We start from the raw sequence: 25,349 nt of genomic DNA on the forward strand, positions 1-25,349 counted from the left end.
AACATACAGTTCCATAATGAGTGGTTGAGGAACATTAGGTAGATGGAGAAAATAAGGAAACAAATCAAACCATGAGCAGATTGCTGGCTACGCGGTGTGACAGCTTGTTACTGTGAGGAGTTGCCCAACGCCAGTCCGGCTGCATGATGAACTAAGATGAGGAATGAGTCAGCTTTTCCTAAAAGCATCCAGAGAGAGTAAACTAATTGGACCAAATATCCTGGAGATATCTGGGCCAGCAGACACGCCACTTTCTCAGGCAGGTATAGACAGAGGGCAGAGACACCCAACAGCACTTCTGCCATGAGGTCCGTGGGGACAGAGGGTTGGTGCTGGGTCATATCACACGCACTGTAAAGTGGGATGGCCCATGCCAGTGAACTGTTACCAAAGCAGTTCCCATGTCCCCAGTTTAATTTAACTGGGCTGAAGCATTCACAGAGCAGTGGGAGAAGCATCCATAAGCCCTCTCCATCCTTGCTGCTGGCCAGTGAAGCTGGACAGGGCAAGGAGGATGGGGAGAGGCCCAGCCCAGGCATCGTCCCTGCTGGAGCTGCATCACACTCACACATCCCAGCAGGAAGGGAAGGGAGCAGGGCTCCTGCTGGGACTCACACATCAGAAGAGGCACCAGGAAACACATTTTTTCAGCTCCAACAGCCCCTCTTTTGCCTGGAGGTCTGGTGGGGCGTTTTGGGACAGTGCAGTAACCACCTTGCTGAAAAACATGAAGGCATTATCAGACGTTTAACAAACATCAGTGCTTTAATATAAAAACAAACAGGAAAACGGATTTCGTAGACCTGCCCTCCCTTTCACTGTTGCAGACTTCAAGGTAAACGTGCCTTTCAACCACAGGAGGGACTGAGCCACCCACACCCCACACACAAAATGAGCTGAAGGCCAGGGAGCAGAAGAGAAAGTTAAAGTGCAGCAGAGCTGCAAATGACCGTGTCCCTCAGAACAAGGCTCCACCTCAGAACTGGCATCAAATAGACTAAACGTTCATTAAAAGGAAAATATTTTGAATTTTATTTTTTCACGTTATTATCAAGTACACAATTACAATAATGTCACACATCCCTATATGGTTCTATGTATTTTGTTTTTTTCTTTTGTCTTTTTTACAAAGTGTACAGAGGGAAGGACGTATACAATATTTAACAGGGTATTTTCTACAGAACAATAATTTATATTATGTCCTTGTAAAAATCTGTACCTTTTTTAAACATTAAACTGAAACATCCATTTTATAGCATTTGCTAAGCAAATTATTTAGGAATTAAAACTAGCCTGTAACTAATGTCAGTACATTAACAATAACTATAATTTCATTTTCTCTTTATACAGACAAATACATTTTACAAAATCCACTTGACCAAACCCTTAATTATTTTAAAAAAAAGTTTCAACATTGTGCTTTAAAAAAAAAAAGTGTTTATGATTCCAGGCTACGTAAGAGAAAGAAAATGCGTAAAATTGTGTTCTTTGTCTTTCAGCTTATTTAAAAAAATAAAGTTAAAATGGCTAAAATCCTCAGCAACGCTATGGGAATTTATGCAGATTTTGTACACTTTCCAGGTCTCCAGTTAGAAAATGCTTGAACATAAGAGGGGAAAAAAATAGTCACAGGCGGGTACTTTGCAAGAAGCGAATGGGAAATCTCTGCTGGGTTTTACTGCATCTGATTTGGCATCAGTAGGCAATGGACAGCTACGGCCACGTAGGAAATCCACTGGCTCCAGCGGGGATTTCAAGGAAGGCACAATGCAGCACGGCCAGGTATTACACGCTAAAGGGTCACGGCCCACTAGTAGCAATATTATACAAGAGCACAATGGGCAAGTCTGGGGACACTGTCAAGCAGGCATTGAAAGAAAAAAACATCATACGACACAGATAGTGACATGGCATTCGACTGTCCTGAACTGCACACTACAGACAAGTATTTCAGCTCACAGTGAGACAGGAGGGGCAGGGCTCGGTAACAAAACAAAACACAAAATGCTTAGAGGACACACATCCGAAAGGAAACCTTTGTCCCTCTATCACCCCAAACTTGGGATCACCGCCAAATTTTGATTTCAACTGGAAGTTCACCTGCCTAGAAACAAGAATTAACACTGGGCCAGGCTCTGAACCCTTTCCATTAGGGAATTGTTGGTTACAAATCTATCCTAATCTGGCAGGCAGCTGGGACCGAATTCTGCAATTCATCATCAAACAGTGGCTGGGGTGGGAATTTGAGCATGGGGAGCAGGGCCAGGTCCTAAAATCTGGCATGTAATGAAACAGTTTGGCTTTTTTGCTCCACAGTTGTTGTTAAGGTACATGACTTCCTGCTTGGTACGTTTATGCAGCAATTACCAAATGACATGGCGTTACTTCATAATAGTCTTCAGGTGCCAAAATTGCATATAATAATTGTAATATTCTCTCAGCTGTTTATAAACAGACTAAAAGAACTGGGTTAATTCTGGATACTGTACTAATTAATAAATAGCAGCTGAACACAGCTACTAATGGCTCAGGAAAAACATTCAATTTAGTAACAAAACTGCTTCTGTCATAAGTTACTTTTCTTATTAAGGATATCTACCTTACAACATCTCTACTCCTTATAAACACGTCTGCTCTGCTCCATTTCCCTCTTAAGCTCTCACTGTAAATATCTGCTTTCCAAAATCGAGGCACCTCTTGGTCTTAAATTTTATTCTAAAGCAACTCACAATAAAAATGTGACTTGAACCACAAACTGTTTTTTAAAGAAATACCAACACACATAAAAGCATAAAGTTTGAGGTACATTTACCGGCACATACAGACAGTTGTGATCCAGTATTAACTCTGCAAATGGAACACGAGTATTTTACGTTTCCAACACTAAGACAGAAGTAAAGCGAAAAAAAGCCCAACTCATTTGTAACACACAAAACCTTTCAAAGACAAAGAAGCACAGAACAATAAATGTACTATTTGAGCATACTTTTAAATTCGCCCAAGAAAGATAACCTCCCCAAACCACTTTTTAAATATTTTTCTCTCTGAAACCAGAATTAAAACACAAATATTTTTCTGCAACAAAGTGAGATTTGTAACTCCTCAAATAGAAAATAGTTAACCTGCCACAAAGTCTGTATAGTTAAAACAAGACAATCAGGTGGGCCCTAGTGCCTTTACTGTCAACATGACAATTCCCCATTTTTTACACACCTCTGACAATTTTATCGAAATGTCATATTTTTAAAATTCATGACAAAACTGCATTAACATGGACACTGTGAGTATCAACGAGGTCAGTAAGATAAATATATCTAAATAAACTATTACGGTTGAAAAATTCAGTAAGAGACAGGGTTTACTTTATTAAATGCAACTTTATTGTTGCCATCTTTTCTTCATTTATTAAACAAACTGAATAGAATTCAGAACACGCTATTGAACAAAAGGTATAAAAGTCAACTAGAAGCAATAATCCTATTTTTATACAGCAACAAATCAAATGCACAGTATTTTTTTTGTTGTTTTTTTTTCTTTTTTTTTGGGTGTGATCGCAGGTGATTGGCTTTAAAATAAGCTAACTGCCTGAAGGGCAAATTTCCTTTATAATTCCAGCCATAAGTCTGTGAAAAGGACTTTAAGGCAGCCCAACATCTTTATGATGTCGCATAATGTGCTGGTTCTTCTCTGAAGGCCTTCGGAAACCTTTCTTGCAATACTCACACCGGTGAGGGTAGTCTTTTGTGTGAATGGAAATAACATGCCGTTTGAAGCCTGAGGCGTCTGTAGTGCTATACTCACAGTACTCACACTGATAAACTTTCCTGCCACTGTGTGTTTTCATGTGTTTTTTCAGCTCATTTTGCTGCCTAAAGCCCTTTCTACATCTCTTGCACCTGAAAGGAAGATCCTTTGTGTGAACTGAGAGTATGTGGCGACTCAGAATGAACGGATCTGCGATCTTAAAGTCACAATGTCTGCATTGGTGCAATTTTTTACCCTTGTGAGCCGCCACGTGTTTTTTCAGTTCCGAAGGCCTGTGAAAGCCTTTATCACACATATCACACTTATGAGGATAGTCTTTTGTGTGGACTGAAATTATGTGTCGTTTCAGATCACTCGAGTTTGAGCTCTTATGGTCACAATGCAAACACTGATGTGTTTTACTTTCTGGATGCATAAGCGTATGCTGCTGTAGCTCTTTGGTATCTGAAAAAGTCTGGAAACAAATATCGCACTTGAGTGGCGTTTCCTTACTGTGTTTAGTCTTTACGTGGGTTTTCAAGTTGGAAGAGTCGGCAGATCGGTACTCGCAGTACTGGCACTGGTAGGGCTTCTCACCAGTGTGGATCCGCATGTGCTTCTTGAGCTCGGACGGATGGCGAAACCCTTTGCCACACTCCACGCAAATGTGAGGAAAGTTCTTGCTGTGGACAGCTAAAAGGTGGTGACTCAGTAACCCTTGCTCCGCTGTCTCATAATCGCAGAATTTGCACTTGTGCATTTTATTAACTCCTTTGTCCCTGTGCACCATCTTGTGAGTGAATAAAGTTCCTGCATGAGAGAAGGTTTTCCCACACTCATCGTATTCAATAAGCTTTTCTGTTTTGTTGGTCAGCTTGTGACTCTCCAAGTGGTTATGTAAACTTATTTTTTTATTCGTAGTGTAATCACAGTCTGTGCATCTGTATTTCTTCTTAGTAAGAAGGTGCTCTGGGTGGTTTTTCATGTGCCTTTTCAAGAAACCTCTAGATTTAAATTTCTTTCCACAAATCATGCAGGGGTAGACTGTCAACGGATGACCATCAGGGCCAATGATTATTGCTGAAAAACAACAAAAAACCCTTAGTCAGTATTATACAACATTACACTTCAGTAAGTGTCAGATTGCAATGTTAACAAAACAATGAATTGTTGAATGAGATTGGACACAAATGCTTCCCTATACAAATAAACAAGCTCGTTACTGGGTTAGGTAGAAGAAACTGAAGGAATTACTACTTTCATTCATTTTTATTACTAAGAGAAAGGAAATACTGTTTTTTGATGGAGACAACCAACGCATCACCCCGCTGTTCTTCAACTCAATTAATTCTATTTTCAAGAATTCTGAGTTTACACATTACATATATGCAGAAACCAACACTGGTGCAAAGAACAGTGGTCAACTTGTTAAACTGAGTATTACCTAGTAAGCAAAACACATGATCTTCTTTGACTCCTCACAAATCTGTAGATAAAAGTTTAATCTGGCAGTTTAATCACCTACTGCTGACTACAATTCGCATGTCCCCAAACTAACACCCCCTTCTTGTGCCATCTGTCACAGTTACAAACTGAAGAGGTAGCAAGCAGGACTCAACGAGAACATGTTTCACATAAAGATACCTCAGAGCTTTGGAACTTATTTGCACTCATCCATCAGCCTGATTTGTTTACCCTGAATTTGTCTAGGCATGTCAAAAAAGCTCTCTTTTCCAAAAATGTTTTATAAGGAGAGCTAAGTAGTTGAAAATAGAAAAAGCCAACTTTAATTTACCCAATTTACTGACTCAGTGCTAAACAAAACAGAACTCCTACAGTTAAGTCAGAATTTGAAAAGAAATGTATAATATTATTTAAGTCAAGGCTACTAAAAAAACAGTTGTGTGCTTTTTTCAACTTTATCAAACCTAATAAATAATTCAAATAATGACACAGTACCAGCAGAAACCAAATAATGCCAAAGAGCACTTCTGTTCTCACAGATGCAAGGAAAAATGTAGGCAAGGGCATCAAGGCAATTTACTTCATAATTAAACCAGAAAAGGGTATAGAAGTTACACTACCAAACATTAATATACAATGTTCAGACTTTCCAGTTACCTACTGAGCTGATAAAATGAAATGCATTGTTCTATAAATTTTCAATAAAGATAAAAAGGGTTTTTTAAAAGCACTATTACCCTACACAATTTCTCTAATGTCTCCCTTAAAAATGTTACATTAAACATTAAAATTGGTGTGGCAAATTAAGTGTATAGGTTTTTAACCTTTTGATACGATAATGATTTTTTCCTGTCTCAGAGATGGTTTCCTTTAAAAGGCCCATCATAATCCAAACCATGTAATTAAAATTTTTTAAAATAAAATATGTACTCATTAATAATGTAAAAGTGCTGTCAGCAAAGTAATTGCCCTAATCACTGGTTTTACGTGACACTGCACACGCTATCAACAAAGTGCATCTGTTTATGGACAAGTGCCTAGAGTACAGCCAGCCACCAGGTACTCACCTGTCTGATACTGCCTGGACTCAGGTCTCCTCTTTTTCTTTGGTTTTTGCTTGGCCAACCTCCCAAGTCCAGATGACTCATCTATGTGCAAAAGAGCACTTGCAGTGCCATTCCGACTTTCGATGCCATCGTTATTATTACCTACCAAGGTAAGTTAAAGAGTTACTTACCATCTCTACAGATAATTCCAGCACAAACTCTACAATGGCAACAACAGAAATGATAAACTATTATCTGGACATTTAATCAAACTGTAATATTGTACAACACGAGCTGCAAAGTGTCTCAGTATGTAGCTGACGAATTATGTTTGCTATTATGAGCCTGGAAATACTGGCCTTGTTAACCCAATTTTACAGGAGTACACAATTTACAGGAGTTAATAGTTTTCCATTACACAGAGACTTCTCCTTTAAATGCAGCATTTTTTGCATGTCTTTGGTTGCTAATTACACCCAAGATGTTTAACATTGGTAAATAATAGCATGTCACAATATTTACTGTGCCTGATTTTCTTCTCAGTCCTGAAATACATTTGTGTGTGAGCTCCTGTTCACTTCTGGATGTCTGAATTCACCTGACCGAAGTTTGTCACACACCAAGTTTCTGAACTGGAACTGCAATCAAAGAATCCTTCTGAACAGCCCATAAAGTGGCACACAAAGTACACTACTTACTATTTGTACACCTGATGCTTTAGCACTTACAAATTCTTTCTAGTGGGAACAAAGAACATGCTCAGTGTTGTGTAACGGAAAGAAGGAAACAATCTTTGCCTCACAGAGCTTTGTGTTTAATACACAAATGGTACCATTGTATGTAAAACAAACATGAAAATTACAAGCAAATACATCTATATATTTGAGAAGGTATTCATTGGACATCAATTTAACACTGGCGATTGAAGGACATAAGTAAATTCTAATAATAAATTTTGTCGTTAAGTATTTACTTGAATCAATAAAAGGCAACATTTCATCGTGAAAGCAAAGCCCACAAATAAGACAGGAAGACTAAAATAGAAGAAACTGCAAGATGCTCAATAGCTGTTCCTTTTGTAGAGTGCAGAGAATTAATATTCATGACTAATGTAAGAAGACTGAGCCAGGCACAGGCATGTGCAGAGCCTGAAGGTTATGATCTAGATGTCAGCTCAAGTGTTGAGCAGCAAATGTGGCACCTTAAGAATGCTGAAAGCAAAAACCCATTTCACATCTTACATGTAGAAAGTACAGTTTACAACAGGTGTCTGAAGAGTCCTTTTAGATTTAACAGAGAACAGGCCCCAAACACTGTCTAATACTGGAATAAAACTGCAAAAACTTGCTGGAATATAAAGCACAGTGAGACCAAGCTTTGTTACAATAAAGCAACATAATAAATTTAGCATTTTAAGATGCCATTGCTATCAGCTCTAAACCCTCCCTAAGTGGTGAAGAGTTCCAAGGAGTGCAGATGACAAACCTCTGCTGTTTTCCTGCCTTCAGGCTTCATTTCTCCCCATCCCCACCATCTCTCACCCTGAATGGTACTACTTACTACGAGTGTGCAACTGTTTCCCACATTCTTAAATGCTCCTTTCAATTCCATCTTTCACCATTCTTAATACACTCTGCTCAACTTTCTCCTCCTCCTCCAAAATAACGGAATGTTCCAGCTACAGATATTGCTTCAACTTCACTCAATTTCCTTTTTAATTCCCAGTCAACCTGGTATCTGACATTTCCTCTCCACTGAAGCTCTGCTCACCTATGGCCTAAGATAAGGCTTTGGGTGCACTACCATCCATGCCCCAAACAACTTTTAGCACAGGTTGCTCCATGAAATCTTGCCCTTCCTGACATATGTCCAAGATTCCAGTCCCCACTGCATTCTCAGCACTTCCCTGCCATTTAAATGTCTGCTGGCACCATCACCCCAATCCACATCACACAGACATGTATGTCAGTTTTGTCATTTACTTCACTATTTCTTTGTTCTGTTTAGAAGGAGAAAGGGGCAAAACTTTTTTAAGATTAAATTTTGGTCTTAAGCTTACTGAAGTTTTGGAAACTGGTTTGTGCACTAGATACCAACAATCAAGAAAAATGGTTCTGAATGCTGGAAATACTCTCAAAATTGTGCTATAATTTTAAGATGTCTCCCTCCAAGTTCTTTTTGTTCATCAATTATTTCCATTGGTGCAATCACATATTTATCTGATCCTTCTAGAAAGCACTTAAATCAAGCTAAGAGGTCAGTGCTGCTTTTCACTGTTACACTGAATCTTATATAATTCCATTTGCCTTCCCCCCCTCCCCCAATAAAAATATTCAGTTGTATTGCCAAGCCAGCTCTTGCTATGTCCTAAAACCATGAGGGACAGATGTACTTGAGATGCAATTTTTCAGCTGGAAGCTCATGTACTTCCCCTTTTACATCATGAAAATGTGAAGCTAAATGCCTGTTAAAACAGGAGCAAGAAGAAGCCTGCCTTATAGCCTCTGTCTTTCTCTCTTTTTAACAATTACTATGCCAAGAAACCATTCTTCAACTAAAACTTTAAAGACAAACACAAAAGCACAAATAGTCTACACTACCCTCCGAAAAACCAATCCCTGACACTTTGCTACAGACAGTGTCACCAGGAAGAATTCCTTCAGTATTACCTACCATAAGCTGCTGCCCAAGCTATGGGCATGAAAGTTTTAATTTCCGTGTCATCAATTTGCTGTTCGTGGGCTGCTGCAGCATCCTCCTCTCCTACAATGACTTCCATATAAACCTCATCAGCTATTTCTGCAACATCTAAGAGAAAAAAAAGCCAAGAAAAAATTAATAGAAACACTGCCCTGCTGAAAATGAAAATCCCTGCTCCCAAAGGAAAGCCACCTACTTACTTAAGTCTTCATCTTCGTGCTGAGAATCATTTACAGTCATGTAAACCATTTTCTCCCTTGGAATACGAATACTGCTGTTTTGATCGAGTAATCCAACTGCGTGGTCATTCTCTGGCTCACTCTCCACAATGTCTACTGTGCCCCCTAATTAGGAAGACCAGAGCAAAATATTTTAATTACAGTTTGTTCAAAATCTATGCTAAACCACAAAAAACTGAGTTTTCTCACTCTTTAATATCAGACCTACAGGTCTTTACAGACGACTTGAGAGAAACCACAGTCTCATCATGCAAAATTTCAAATGTCAGGTTGGAGTATTCTAAAACAAGTGTGTTTTACCTAAATCGTCTTCTCCAGGATCTGCTTTGAATATATAGACCTTGATGACTTCTGGACAAATGCCATCCACTTTACAAGAGCCACTTTCTGACTCTGCTTCCATGGTAATTTCAGCAGAACCTTCATGTTCTATCTTACCAGCATCATCCACTACAAAAACAAGTTATTACAATTACCCAGTCATATGCAGACATACATGAAAGATTTTATTAATTTATTACTCAAATTGGGAAGCAGTTTAAAATTAAAAAGTTGTGATAAAGAACCTACCCATAAATTTTTTTTCATATCCTTGAAAACAATGTCAGTAAACACAAAAATAAATTCAAGCTGTTATCTTTTAGTAAGGGGGAAGTGCAAGAATGCTGCAGTGATATGACTAGAAGCATGAACAACCAGGCAATGCTAATAAGGAAACTGTGATCTTCAGCAACATAATGGTAGGAAGAAAGTGCACATCAGTACTTACTCTGTGGAATAATTTCACTTATTCTCAGTTTTAATTGCTTTCTCCTTCACAACAAATATGCTACTAATTTTTCTTTTCAAAAGCATTATCTGTTGCTCAACCCTGTCTCTAATGCAAGTGGTGCTACTGCTGCCTGTCAGACCTGGTTCCCAGCAAAGCCATGTGACTAATGCTTCTTCAGTTGCCTGGAGAGGAAACCTGAATGGAAACTACAGGAAGAAAACCCTCATGAGAAAACTTTTCTCAGGCACTCAACAGCTGAGGGATGGAGCAGCAGCAAAGCACTGCCCTGGTGCTGGTGAAGCTGTTCCTGGTGCCCGTGCTGACAGGGGCTTGGACTTTCTGCTGCAGCCCCATGTAACTCTCAAACTTTGTTCTCCTGCTTTCAGGAGGGCACTGACACCACGCTCCAGCTTGAACTGCTGTAACTTGCCTGGGCCTCCCAGACAAATGAGGCTAAAGGCCAGCTTTACGAGGAACATGGCTCTGATTTGAGACATACTGTACACAGGCACAAGTGTGTGCACACACCACCCATCTCACATTACCAAGAATGCGTTTTCAAAAAAAAAATACTAAATATCCCTTCACAAAAACCAACTCCAGCATCTCAAGACCTTCAGAGAATCTCCCAATTTTGAGAAGCCCCATAAGTTTTTTGAGTGTTAAGATTATGAAAGTACTTTTAATGTGACTGCATACTTTCTTTAATTTATGACTTTATTGTTCAAAAAGTCACTCCTGACAGGGCTCCTCAGAGTCATGCATAACTTCAGTTCATGACAATAAGACATGAAATTTATACTAAAGGAAGTCTAAGAACTGTCCGATAAATGCTGTAGAATTTTTAACTACCATTCCTAGCACATATCAATTATTTATTAATAAAGTATGCTTATTTTACTAGTACTCATTAAACTATCCTCATAAATAAATCATGCCTTTACTACTCAACAACTACAACTCTTAAATTTACTTTAATACATACTTTAAAAAAAAAGGCTCAAAATGTTATTACTATTACTTTCCTGACGTGAAATTAATAAATCAGCCTTTAAATTAGACAAACTAGGATCTGTTGTCTCATGTATCAAACACAACTGTATTTAAGTACAATTTCTCAATCACCATCGTTGCTCACAAAAAATATGAATAACATTAAATTATAAAGCACTACCATAAATTAGTCTTTCTCTCTCCTTACCAAAAGAGCAGCAGAAGAAAACATTAAATACTCTAATGCCAAGCTGATGATCAATGGGCATTGTACAGAACACTTCAAGCAGTAAGGTGTTTAGAAAATGACTTTGTGTCATGGGACAACATAACATCTTGTAGCTGAAAGCCCAAAGCATTTAAAAAGTAAAAACCTTAAAATGTTCCTTTGTATCACATTAACACTGTAGCTCCACAGTACACATATTCAGTTATTAACAGATTTTCATGATTTGTTCATCATATCCAAGAAATACCAAATGTCCCTGGAACTCTGACAAAAAGAAAACTTGCCTTTGTTCCTACACTACATTTATGTAGTTGCTCTCCTCTAACTTGGCCGTTTCCAGTGTCAGGCACGTGTATTTGGAAGGCTTTCAAATCAGTGCAGACTGACTTTACACTGCTGAAGCCAAAAGGGAAGTCTGGCACCAAGATGAACTGATGCTGGAACATATTCACAAGGAAGGAAAATTATGGCTGAAGCAAACAGAGAGAAAACAAACCTATGTGCACCACGTGAAACAGGCTGGTTCCTTTTGACCACACCAGAGTTTTTTACTTCCATATATATACGAAGTATCCATCGATAAAACCTTCACACAACAAAAGAATTCTAAATCTGAAAAATATGCTCCATTTATGCTTTAAGTTCTCCAAGATTCAAACTAATCTTTTAAACAACATGATAAAAAAAATTGTTACACAATTTAGGGTTTGTTTATCCCTGAATTCCCTCTCTATTCAACAGTGTTTTAAAAATGTAACAACTGGTTTAAATATTTTTAATAGGGCCATTAAACTATAAGGAAATTGATGTGTAGGAGGTACAAGGCCAACTTTTCTCATACAAGTGGAAAAAAATTACCCCTCTTGACAGGTGGTAATACAAAACTGAAGTCCCTGAATGGTTTGAAAAGTAGTAATATTTGCAGTATAGGAGCAAACAGGTAATAGGAAGAAAAGTAGAGTGGAAAGAAAAAGGTAGGAAAAGAGATAAAAATTAAAGGAAGCGACAAACAAGGTGAAAGAGAATGGGTATCTATTACAGAAAATATAATTTCCAAGGTATATTGTCTTGTGGCTACATAAGCATTTAGCTATACTGAATCATTGATGTTCTGACAACATTTATGAAATTTGATTTCTATTTAAAACATGTTTCTGCATTCTGCACATATCTCAGCCTACAATCAGAGCAAATGATATTCATAAATACATGACTGATCAATGTTTGAAGTTGGAATTCTGATGATGTTTGAATTTTTCATTCAAATTCAGAGTCCATCAAGGGATCCCACAAATACCATGCATGGCAGATACTCTCTCACATTGCTCCTCTTTGATATTATCCCTCACCCCCCTAAAAAAAAGCCAAAAGTACTTAAAAGTATTAGTTAAGCTTCTAAGAGATGACTTCCTTTCAAGTAGAGCCACTGGGCATTACTAAACTAATCACAAGTCAAATGCTAGAAAAAAGTTCAGGCCAGCATTACTGCAATGCTGTCTTACCTTGTGCCTCCATTTTAATAGATATTATCTGAACACTAAAAACTTTAAATGTCTGATTTTTACCCCTCTAGTAGCTGGTAGCTTTACTTCAGCAAACAAGTAGATTCAGACTAATTTTCAGAGTTAAAAAAAAAGAAAAAGAAAAATTACTAGACACAACGTTATTTCATGTGAACTGCAAGAATGCAGTCTGTGGTTAGTCTGCCAACATTCATCACAGACTTCACCCATTAGAGCAGCCTGCTCTTTGCATACTATGAGCTGCAAGAAACAAATAAATATGTGCTTCTCCAATGTTGCAACCATTGCTTCCATATAAAGATAATGCTAGGATTGTTATTAAAAGCACAAAGAAATGAGAAAGGTGTCACACAACATGAAATATGTGGCGTATTTAAAGCCTGTCTAGTTACCATTTACACTACAAGGAAATCAACAAAAAGAGACCAACAGATAGAATAAGGAATAAAGTAAAGAAATAAAAGATACAGGCAACATTAACAACAAATACTTTGCTTGGTATGTATTCTATTATGATGACAGCATTTATCTCCTAGAAAATATTAAATTTAATTAAAAAATCATACAATAAACTGAAACATCCATGGAAAAATTATCTCCTATATCTTTACCCTTCTACTAAAATATGTCCAATGGTGTTTTTGGGACAAGAACAAGCTCCTATGCATTGATAATAAAAATCATATTTAAAACCCCATTGAGGCCAGTTTTCCTAAACAGAAGCACAGATGCCAGGCCGAGATGCAGCATTTGCTTAAATAATACATCTTTTGTTTAACCATGACACAACACGCTTTCCGAAGAAGTTGGGTTTAGGTTTTTTATATCGAATATTTGATGGATCAGCAGATACAGGCTTTGTACCCTTGCAGCGTTTTACTCCTAACTAAAAAATGCAAATACAACTGCCTTTATTTTTAATGGATTCCATAATAGTTTACATTTATTCTTTCCTACTATTTCTTCTCTACATGGGATTAATGAGGAAAATAAAAGGATTGTAAAAGATAAAATTCACTTAACTACAAAGAAACCTTCCATCTTTTTCAAGTACACACTGCTAATTGCTGAAAACCATACTGAAACAAGTCTTACCATCAATCTAAGACAAAGTATCTCTACACCAGTTTAACAGATCTTAAAAATGTATCAATGGAGCAATTAGACAAGAATCATCTATTTTGTTAGCATTTATGTTCCCAAGTGGTTCTCTCGGCTGCTAAAAAAATGTGTATCATGTGATACTTCCCTACTTACAAAATAAACAACCCCATTTAAACATTCTTAATGAAAAAGGCTATTACTAACTATTCTTTTCTAAAATACATTAAAAGCACTCTGTATTCCCCTGATTTTCTTCAGTTAACTGTGATAGAAACATTTTACTTCTACTTCACTTGACAGTAGACAATTCCTAGTCCACTGAAGAATTACTTCTTGAACAGCAAAGCAGGTTTCCTAATCTGTCAGGAAACAGGAATCTGCTCTATTTTGATTTTAATCCATTGCCATTACACATATGCAGCAGTATATTCTGTGTGTCTGCCCCCCCAAGGCAGTAATCTAGCAGAGGAGTAACTTCTGAGCTCCAAACTGGCATCTAACACTTGTCCTGCTCTCCCCAGCACACAAATCAGACTGAGCTCTGAGGCATCACTCAGCCCAAGGCAATTCTTACTTGCACCACCTCTCACGGTGACCTCCTGAGCACCCTGAGCTGCAACAACTGTTGGTGCCATTCTAGTGGTCAGACAGAAGCATGGAAGCAAGTTTTACCTCAGGGAAAGAAAAATGTAATTTCCTGCATCTTTAAGAACCTCCAGGGAAAACGAGGGAGGTGCTTATTTATGCTAAAAAAGTAAATAAAAAGCATTTTGTTTTCCTGACTAGAAGTCAACCGGATGGCCCTAATGAAAGTATGAACTTCATGGCTTTGTTCATCAGATGCACTGCTTTCATCTAAACCATCCAACTAGGACAAAAAAAGGTAGGTTACACCCAAACCTATGAAAAGATGCAATCATTCTCTCTCAGTGATTTACCCTGGGTTCTGACTCCCGTAATGAAAAGTGTTAATTCAGATACAACAAACAAGCCACATGTCTAACTCAGAGAAAAGTGAGGATATAGATGGATGGACCTAACATAGCTCCTGCATTTGCAAGTATCAAACTTCTTAAAACTGCAGCTTAAACTCTGTGAGGCTGCCCTACTCTTCACTCTCTCCAGGCTCCCCTTGTCAAACTTTTGTGCCTCACTAGTTTTATTGCAATATAAGCGTATCAGGGCACAATTTTTTGTCTTATGGAATACGTTAATGCCAAAGGATGTGTCTATCCCAATCTGAATAACATCAAACAAAGAAAAATCTCAATTTCCATCTTATGGCCAGGTGCAAGGAACTACTTTCCTTGGTTAGTAAATGAAGGGTGTTTGTTTTGACAAACACTAGTTATCTCAGTTACTGTTTCACTTATGGAGAAAAAATTTTCCAAGCTACCAAATAATTAGTACCAATGTGAGTCACAGCACAATTTATACTTTCCTGACCTAAGTCATGAACTGGCTTGTTATGGAACATGTAGGAGGGAAAAAAAAAAAAATTTATCAAACCTCCTTGAATCTTTTTCAAGCTACTAACCAGTAGCAGTTTGCATTCTTTGTTGAATGAATATCTGATTCTGCTCTGCTCCAAGTGCCCCAAATCTACTATGGAACAAAAATTAATCTTGAGGGCAAAGACAAAGTATCCAAAAAAAAAAAGTACATCAAAAGGTAACTGATGATATAAAGCTGTGCCAAGAAACATTATCTTGGAAATTAAAAAAAGTAAAGGCATATCAATGCCAAAGCTAAATTAAATCTGAATGGGAAAAGAAATATTAAAATTGTGAGCTTATTGAAGCAAAGTCACAGAACGAAATCCCACAGGGACTGTAATCCTTGAAAAGACAAACCAGTTTGAAACCAAGGAAGAAGCAGAAACACTACATTAAAAAAAATACCCAGTCATTTCAAAGCAGATATTTTCAGGATAAAGCTAAGCAAATTATCTTAAGAAAATATATGTAGACTCAGTTAATTAGGAACAAAATTGGAAATGCTGAAAGAGAGCCACAAGATACGAAAAAGACAGCAAAAAGATTTTGCCAACAACTTCCACTAAAGAATACAGACTGAGAAACCTACAACAGAAAGAACAGTGTGTCATCCCCTGCTTTCCATGTGCCTATCTAAAAGAAGACAGGCAAAGGCATTCGGACAAACACAGTCTAGCTCCCAGATCTGGGAAGCAGCAACATCTGGCTACTGTAATGGCAGACAAGATTACATTCCAACATCTGCCCCTGCAGTTCAGGGAGCTTTGCCAGAATCAAACATAAATTTACAGGTTAGGATGAAAAAATCCAAAACCAGGCTGTGATGTTACTACCTTTTAAAAACCACTTACTACTAAGCTCAGCTGAAGAACTGAGGCAGGGAACAGATCAATGAACACATCCACTACCGATGCAAAAAAACAAATTCAAATAATGTTTCCGATACAACAAAGAGACTATTTGGCAAGACAGCCTTTACTTGATAGAAAAGAACTAGACTCTGCCTTCACAACTAGAAGAACTTGTTATGCAGGCTTTAAACACAGTAGGTGGTAGTAGGGAACTTCCCTTTAAAATGAACTGTTAGAACATACTTTAAATTTGAAACGCAAATAGAAAGGATGTATGCTTTGTAGCATAACGATTGTCTTAAATGCTGGCTTATTCAAGGTTCTGAATCTAAACAAACTACACTGCAAGACTATCAAGAGACATTTAATAATAAATAAAACACGAAACTGCAGAAATACATGACTGAGAGTACCCCAGCACAACTGAACAATTACATTCCTGTGTTTCTTGTCAGTCACCACCTGTTGACAACTGGCACATCTAGGACTTCCCAGCTAGGCTGGGATCATCCAGTGCAGCCTCTACCACGACACACTGTCCTCGTTCAGCCACTGCCAGTGATGAACAGGACACACATCCACCCACCCCCCTCACCTGCATTTACACAGACTCGGTTTACCAAGTGCTCCCATGAGGCCTCGCTCTGCAGAGGAACCTGCACAGAAACGGAGAGCAGAGACAGGAGCAACAGCACCTTAAAGGGCTACAGTCCAGGATAAGGAACAGGTAAGAATCACCACCAGAATCAGGCCCCAATTATCCGTGGGTGGATTATCCAGTTTGTTTTCTAACTCTGCTGCAGGTGCAGAAGCATTTGAGCTGCTTTCTATCTGATCTAACTTGGGTCCAGCATCAGAAAGTTGTATCTGCAGCACACTTGGCAGAGTGCATTTATCAGTTTGGATCAGTACCATTTCAGAGAGCAGCACCACTGACCTATTTCACCTCAGTACAATCCTGCAGCTTAATTTTACAAGATTTTATGTTATCCATATTTTGCACTATCCCATTTAATTGTTTTCCAAGATAATAGAGAATTAACTGTACCTCATATAAACTCAAAACATGGCTGCACAAGGTTACTCAAGGAACTCAAGGGATGATAAATTAAGAAATGCAGTGACCCTAGGTAAGGAGAAGCAACATTAAAATCCGTAAGTAGAGAATATTAAAACAAGTTATTATACATTTCAAAAATGCCCAAAAGTAAAGAAGGAAAAAAAGGGAAAAAAAGGGAAAAAAAAGGAAAACAAAAGAAAAAAGGTAACTGAAGCAGAGCACCAAGTACACCTCATCAATGGAGTCATTTAATGCCAGACAAAATTGAAGTGCCTGATATGGCAATTAAACAAACCAGCCTAACAAGGCTCTTCTATTCCTACAATAAGTAAATGTTAGCAGTGACACCCTGATGTTCCTAGGTACTGCACTGAGTAATCACTGTAATAAGTAACAGAGTAAGCTCTAGTTCACACAGATGGATATCCTCAGTAGAAAAAGGATTGATGATATGCCCTGTTTTTCTCCACCATCTACTTAAATCTTTTGAAATACGATTCAAATGGATTGTGCCACTGTTCCTAAGGGAGATTAAGATATTCATAGTTGCTTTTGAGCCATGAGCAGCAGTAGCTACTCTTTTTGTTAGCTGCATAATTCTGTCCCTTGCTTAATCAAGAGAAGAAAACACATCCTAACAGCAAAGAAAACCATATTGTTGTCTGTATCTAACAATGAATGGGGTGCAAGGAGCAGGGACTCAGCAAAAAAACAAGATAAGGATAACAAATTGTTGTTTGCACTTCCAAAAATCAGGGTTTTTACTCTCTTTTCCATTAAATATTTTGTTTACTTAATGTCTTGGCAATCATCTTAGCAACCTGCACATACAGGTATTTTCAAATACTGTCACTTTAATTTTCTTCCAGTAGTTATTAAGTATTTGGCATTTATTTTACTGGAATTCTTACTCTTGTTCATGTGTTATAAATTGCTAGAGAGATAATTTATAATCAGACATGTATTTGCCAGTATTTCTCTCCATTAGCTTCACCAGAACTTTTAGCTGGTACATGTTCCTAAAAATGCCCCTATCTGAGTACATTTGTGAGATCTGCATTTCAATTAAAAATACAGAAAATCTGGTTTGGGAACTTGTTGTTTTAAGCCCTCAAGCACTACCCAGGCCCATATCACAAGAATTTTGATGGCTTTATCCAAACACTTACAGGAAATCATAAGGTAATCATCACAGTTGCCCTTCTCATCTTGATGTTCCACAGGGATTCCATTGGCATCGATCACTGCCTCTGATGCACAATCTGCCACCAAGACTTCCTCAGAAACAACATCTGTTCCCAGAGTATCGGTGACAATATCTGCTTCTTCAACGTTATCGTGAACTACATGTTCAACGTGTCCAACTTCAGGGACATGCATTGACTCACTTGTCAGCACATGTTCTGGTATAGACATTGTTTCTGCTGTTATGTCAGAAGCTAAAACATCATCTGGGACAGTGCAATGAGCCAAAGAAACCTCTTCGGCTACGTCTGTGTCCAGCACTTGTTCAGGAATAATGACAGTTTCAGACACATCTGGCTCCTCCATGATATCTGGGCACTGAACATCCTCGATAACAACATCCTCAATGACATCTTGGATTACTACAGAGTCTGGATCATCGGGAACAAAATTATGCACGGTTATATCTGAGTCGACTACATCTGAAACAAATACTGTTTCCTGTACTTCCACAACAATCTGATCTCCATCCATATGTGCTGCATCAGCTCCTGAAAAACATAATTAAAACAGCAGTTAAGTTGAAAAATTGTCTCAAATGAGGTGGTTAATAACTGAAATTACTTCTGTTTCACTTCAACTTTTACACTACACTGCAATTTAGTAAAACAGGCATGATAGCATGTGAGCAATTAAGATAGGCAGACACATGAGATAAGGCAAGTAAAAAGTAGATGCTAACATAACTAAGATGAACAAGGTTTTCTCTCCTGGAAAAGTTCTGCAATTTTTAGACTCTCCCCCAATACCCAAACAACTACTACTTGACTGAAAGAACAGTAGCTCATTCAGATTGCTCCGAGTAATAAAAACAACTATACAAAAGCATTGATGCAGCACAGCACTTTTAAGCAAAGACAAAATAAACAACAGTCAATTGCATCTAATTCGAACACTCTTATCTACATATTATCTCCTGACAGACCTGTTGGATCAAAAAATGCATTTGGCTCATGTGGCTGCAATTCAAGCCCATCTTCATCCATGGCCTTTAACTCTCATCAGTCAGAGTGTCTGTAGAAGGTAAAGAAAAAAGATTATTTAACTTGCATTAGGCAAAGAAAGTTGCCTCTCCCTGTGCACTGAAATGCTGAAATTCTAGGTGCATGAAAGTTAACATACAGCACCTCATGACTTTCAGATGAACTAGACTTCACTCAGGGTCCCTCTGTTTGAGATTCCAGCAATACTACTCCAAACACCCAGGGTCTGAACAAGAGGAGTGTAAGATCCAACACTCTGTGTCCATTTCTCAAAACCCCACAGCTTCACAAACACAGAAGCAGCTCATAACAAAATGTGAAAATATGATTTCCTTTTTATCTTATAAAGAAAAAAGAAATGAAGACAAAGCCTAGACAAGTTCACACTCAAATCCTCGTTGGATGCTGGGAAATACAGCACTGGCAAATCAATAAGGCTCAATAAGGTAAGCTAAACACAGAGAGCTAATAATCTGAAATGAACATTGTTTTTGATGTCTCCATGTTCACACTTGGGCAATCGGGAGGAATTCACTCTAATGTCACTTCAGGAATTGAAATCATCAATGTAAATGGCTTCCAGAGCATAACATCAGATGTTTTCAAACCCAGATCTGTGAATATTTTCAAAACTCCTGCCCAAAGATTAAGTACCTATTTGCAGTTGTATTCAAAAGTATCACCAATTCTCAAAAGTTTCTAAATATCATGTTCTACCAAGCTATTTGAATGGAATGTCAACATTTCTTCAATGTATAATAATTTATTTCACTCTTCTTAATAAAAGAACCAAACAAGACCACTAAGTTGAAATACTTACTAAAATGTGAAACTACGATTTAAATTTTGCTGCTTACTTATCTGCATTATAATTAGGATCAGGCAAACCTAGTTAGGTAAAATACAATCTAACATAAACTTGTGCTACTCCTTTGCACTGAGTCCAACCAGTTTTCTAAGTGTGGAACCAGCAAGAGCTAACAGAATGTTGCTGCACGTTTCTGCACAACTGGAAGATGTGATTTTCCTTCCTCCAAACATTTTCCACAGTGACAGGCAAAAGTCATGCCATTTTTGTGATATTATCATAAAAGACAGAGAAGACATTAAGATTCTACACGAGGTTTCCATAAGAATCATAACTTTTCCAAATTACATCAACTACATTTACATTCATTAAGTCTTTATAGGGAAACTGCTATCCAAAGGAAAAAATTACTAGTTCAAAACACAAACATAAAACCATAATCTACAGCAAGTATTTTCTAAACTTCCCCATTTCTTAACTCAAATTTTCTCAACTCTTCATCTCTGCAACTCTCCCTTGGGGTGTTGTCCAGTCTCTGGTGCAGTCACACAGGCCTTGTCTCTTACACAAACTAAGGGAGAAATATAACCAGACATTGAGCTGGAGGAAAAGCAGAGGCGGACTAAAAATATTCCAAGGGATCCCATATTTGTGTGATGCTCAGTTGGAAGGTCTCTGTATTTTAAAGACAGTTATGCTAACAAATCGTTGTAGTATCCACCTGGATGTATATCACCTCCCAATAATTCTGACTGTCAAACATTTCTGTCAGAAGTGCCCACTATTAACAGGAACAACTCCTTACATGGATAATTTTTTTCAGAATCAAGAGCAAAAGAAAAATGCTTCTTAGCCTCAGATGCAAGAAATAGCTGGACTGATGGCAATCAACCTCTGCCATGCCACAGAACCAAGAAGAGAATAACAAGGCTCCATACAGTCATTTAAGCAAGATTTATACCCTCATTGGTTTCCTTCCATCTATTCAGTATACACCCAGCCAGTCTACTATGAATGTCCTTCCTATTCATCTTGTCATATTTCCTGTGTTGCCTTCACTGTTTAGTTTCTTCTTTTCTGTTGCTTCTTTTCCAATTTCTCGTAGGCCTGCAACTATATTATGTTCATTACCTGCTCATTTCATCCCGCCAGCTTCTAACTAAAGCACACTCCCATCATGCACACAAACCTTTGCTACTCATTAATTTGTAGCCAAGATTGTATCAGCAATTGGAAGATTTTTTTTTTTTTGTAAGAGGCAGAGGGGACTAAGGGTTGGCTGAAATAAACTGCCTCTCTCCTCAGGCAACACACACATAAAAAGATGGAACCCTCTGTCCGGCTCTCTGGAAAAAGTCAAGAAACCCTTTGTGTCTGTGCTTTTCAGGACTGTATTATCACACACTTTAGCCTCTGATCAGCTGCGACCCAACCAGCCTGAGGAGTCAGTTCACCACTGGCTACTGGAAGAACTGGCATTCGTTTTCTCCACTTCCTGCTTTCACCACCCACCTGACCATTACTCCACCACAAATTCCTGCTTCTCATGATTCATGCATGTACTTTCTCTATTCCATGCTCTCCCCAGATTCCTCACTGTCTCTGTAAGAGAGACACTCCTTCACTGTCCTTCTGTCTATCCTCTTCACCCAGGAGACAAGGAAGGTTCCACCACTACTTCCCAGCTACCCAAATGTGCCCGCTGACACCATCTCTTCCCTGCTACTCCTGCTGCTGCCTGGTGGTGTTCAGGATGGTGCAGTTTCACCAGCAGTGACAGCACAGCAGACCCTTCACCTGCTTACTGTGTAACTCTGGGACCTCTTCAGTACCAGCCAGGTCTTCTCACCTACAGTGCTCAAAACAAAGGCTCTGCCTCCACACAAACTGAAGATGCCTCCTGGGTACATGGACTTTCAAGTCTGAGTCCTAAAAAGGCCACAAACGTTTGCTTTGGTGCTTTCTCCAAAGAAGAAAAAACTTCAATGCTTTCACTCAATGAGTCTCGTTAAATAAGGTTTCTCAAAATGTGCTTTTGCACCCAGACCCAGCCAACAAATTAAGGTACACAAATTCTTCCCCCTGTGCTGGACCATAAAGACTTTAAAAGTGCTCTATAAGGGCACAGGCTCCACACCCACAGAAATTTGCTGCAGGAAAAGAACCAGAAGAGGATGCAGGCACTTAAAACAAGAACTAACTAAACTATCTAAAATAATAAAGGTGTCCAAATGAAAATCTGTAGTCCAAAAGGCATAAAATAATTTGTCCATGGTTGAGGTAAAAAAAACCCACAGAAAAAAAATCCTGAAATCACTTCAGGGTTAGAGCATTCTAACCATGACATGATAAAATACTGTTTCTTCCTGCTTGCTCTCCTTCTGACCAGAGGGTGAGCACAGGGGCACAAGATGCATCCACACAAAGGAAGGAATACCAACTGCACCTCTGTGACACAAAAAATACCAGGGCTGCTTCTTGCGAGCACCACAGCAATGAACATCTTCAAATTCCTTGGCAAGCACCCTAAGCTCTGTGGTTAAGGCTAAGAAGCAATTTCAGCAGTTCATTCTCCTGAAAGATTTCAAGAAGGATGGAAACTCCTCTCAGTTCTTTCAAAACATTCTATCTGACACTTACCTCAGGAGCAGTTTCTAGCATCAAAGTCAACAGAATCAATTTTTCAGTTCAGTTTGGGAACCCAAACTGTCAGAGAAAAGCAGGTGCCCAGCCATGTCCCTACACTTAGTCCTTCTCAGCTATGTGTATCTTTCTTCAAATCTCAGTAACTCTGGAAATGCTCTTCTACCACTATAGCAAAAAAAGCCAAGGCATCCAGAATCAGGTTTTATACCTCTCCATCTTTTACTTCGCTTGGGTCCATGCCAGCTTCACATTGATCGAGAATTAATACAACTCTGAAATGCACTTAATTCTGTCCATAAAGTTATTTTGTACCAACTGATTTTTACCTGTTTACTCAAGAGACTTGGCTGGTTTTGGCATTATGGAAGTCAAGGCAACATTTTCAAGTGGAAGGGTAGATGGAAAATTACATATTAATGGCAGAAATTGTATTAATATATTAGCAATAAAATAACCTTCCAAAATAAAAATGATCATGAGAACAATCAGTCAAGAAAAGCAATGCAGACAGTGCACTAGTCTTGCCTCACTACAGATCCTTGACTCAACAAATCTAGCATGGTACTGAAGATAAAACAAAAAGAAACAGACAAGCTGTCAGGTTTTAAAGAGGGAGCAACTTTAAAAATAGAGTTCCTTAGAAGAAAGAGCTTTAATATTCCACAGAAACTGTCAGTTTCTCTTCTCTGACAGAAAAATAAAAAAAGGAAAATGGGGGGAAAGGAAAAAGAGAAAAAGGGGAAACTTCAAAAAAGCCATCCTTATAAAAAAGAAATACATAAGATAGTTCTTTGCCTAGTCCTATTTTGCAATAAGGCCACTAACCAGATATCCATGCAGCAAAACCCTGACCCTTCCCAGAGAAATCAAGGCATAAACAGCAGAATTCCCCACGTGCAAGTGCTGGCCCCTACCCACGCTGGGATGACTTAGTGTACAGCCATAACCACGCTCCCGTCGTGCCTTGCTACATCCCATTAAAAACTGCGGCACGCCTGGCATGTCCCAATTGGGTCAGAGCCCCAAGACACCCGGGGCTCCCGGGCAGCTCCGGGCTCAGTCCACGCCGCTGCTGCAGTGCCACAGCTCTCCTCAGGTGACCCACTGGTGGGCAGTGCAGGGCACACACACACACACACACACAGCCCAAAGGCGAAAAAATTACACTCCTACAGTGTCTAATTCCTGTCTCGAAAATAACCCCCGTTGTTATTATTAGGTGCATAAATGGAAGAATAAAAACCATGTTACAAATGTGACAGTGTGATCATTCGGCCGTTTATTTCTTGATGCATCCGCCTCGGTTTTGGCAGGAGGATCAGTGCTGTTTTCACTGCAATTCCGTAAAAAAAAAAAAAAAAAAAGACAACTAACTCAAATCTTTTCCCTCTTTGTTGCAGTTCAGTGGTGAGGCATTTGCCGATACCGGCTAAAGGAACGGGTTTTATCCAGGTTTCGTAGGGATGTTGTGCGTCATATTCTTAATGAATTCTAAATTAGGGAAATAATCGATCCCAGGCGCATCTCTGAACCAGCACCAAGGGGGATCTCAAGGGGAACGGGGGGCTCCTCGCGGGGCGGGAGGGGAAGCGAAGGAAGCTGCGGGCGAGCTCCCGGGGCCGCCGAGCCAGCGCTGCCCGAGTTCCCGGCCGGGAGCAGAGGAAGGAGATGGCGGGGCAGGAGGGGACCCGGCCAGCAGCCCCGGCGCAGGGACCCGCCGCGGGCCGCAACGCGCCGCGCTCCGCTGCGCCTCGCAGTGTGGCAGCGGGAGGCGGGAGGCGGGGAGGGTGTGGAGGCTGCGGGCGGTCCCTGCCGGAGCCCCGGGGCTCCCCCGCCCCGCCCGGCCCGGCCCGGCCCGCGCGGGGCCCCGGCTGTGCGAGCGATTAATTCAAGATGGCGCCGGCGCCCTCCACAACCCCCCCCCCCGCGCGCCGCCATTTTGTCTCCTCCTCCAGACACCTCCAAACCCCCCCGGCCGGGCCCGGGGCCCCTCACCGGCCCCGCTCGCCCCCTCTCGGACCCGCAGCCACCCACCTCCGCTCCGCGCTCCTCACGCTGCTCCCCCTGCCGCCCCGGGCCGCGCCGGGAGTGCGGGACCCGCCGGCGCGGAGCCCGCGGCCCGCTCCTGTGGCGGAGCCCTGGCGCGGCCTAGCTGCGGCCTCCTCGCGGCCTGCGCCGCGGCCTGCGCGGGCAGGGGGAGGCCTGGGCCGGGCGGGCGGCGGGGCCCGGCCCGTGGCTCTTACCTTGCGGGTGGCGGGCGGCGGCGCTCGCTCGGCGCGGCCTCTCTCAGCGCGACTGGGCCGAGCGCGGCGGCGGCGGCGGCGGCTGCGGCGGGGCGGGCGGGCGGGCGGGAGGGGAGGGAGGGGCCGAGCTCGGAGCTGAGTGGAAGCGGCCAAGCTCCCCGGGCCGGGCCCGCCGTCAGCACGTCACGTCACTGCCCGAGAGA

At 40.1% G+C, this 25,349-nt stretch overlaps 1 protein-coding gene across 2 annotated transcripts; it reads right to left on the minus strand.

Annotated features, from left to right (window-relative positions):
• Positions 1 to 1,004: 1,004 nt before the first annotated feature.
• ZFX (zinc finger protein X-linked) lies at positions 1,005 to 25,235 on the minus strand. 2 transcript variants are annotated; one of them, XM_032679126.1, is made up of 8 exons: positions 25,147 to 25,234; positions 19,392 to 19,480; positions 18,391 to 18,957; positions 9,494 to 9,643; positions 9,155 to 9,298; positions 8,928 to 9,062; positions 6,276 to 6,416; positions 1,005 to 4,824 (listed from the first exon to the last, which is right to left on the minus strand). In XM_032679126.1, exons 2-8 carry the CDS (start codon positions 19,450 to 19,452, stop codon positions 3,638 to 3,640), a joined length of 2,385 nt encoding a protein of 794 aa, XP_032535017.1. In that variant the 5' UTR covers positions 19,453 to 19,480; positions 25,147 to 25,234; the 3' UTR covers positions 1,005 to 3,637. The 2 variants fall into 2 exon arrangements, with proteins under 2 accessions (XP_032535017.1, XP_032535018.1); XM_032679127.1 differs by lacking the exon at positions 9,494 to 9,643 and having other exon boundaries at positions 25,147 to 25,235.
• Positions 25,236 to 25,349: the final 114 nt, after the last annotated feature.

This window comes from Chiroxiphia lanceolata, chromosome 2 (genome assembly GCF_009829145.1).
Source record: "Chiroxiphia lanceolata isolate bChiLan1 chromosome 2, bChiLan1.pri, whole genome shotgun sequence".
Classification (NCBI taxonomy): Eukaryota; Metazoa; Chordata; class Aves; order Passeriformes; family Pipridae; genus Chiroxiphia; species Chiroxiphia lanceolata.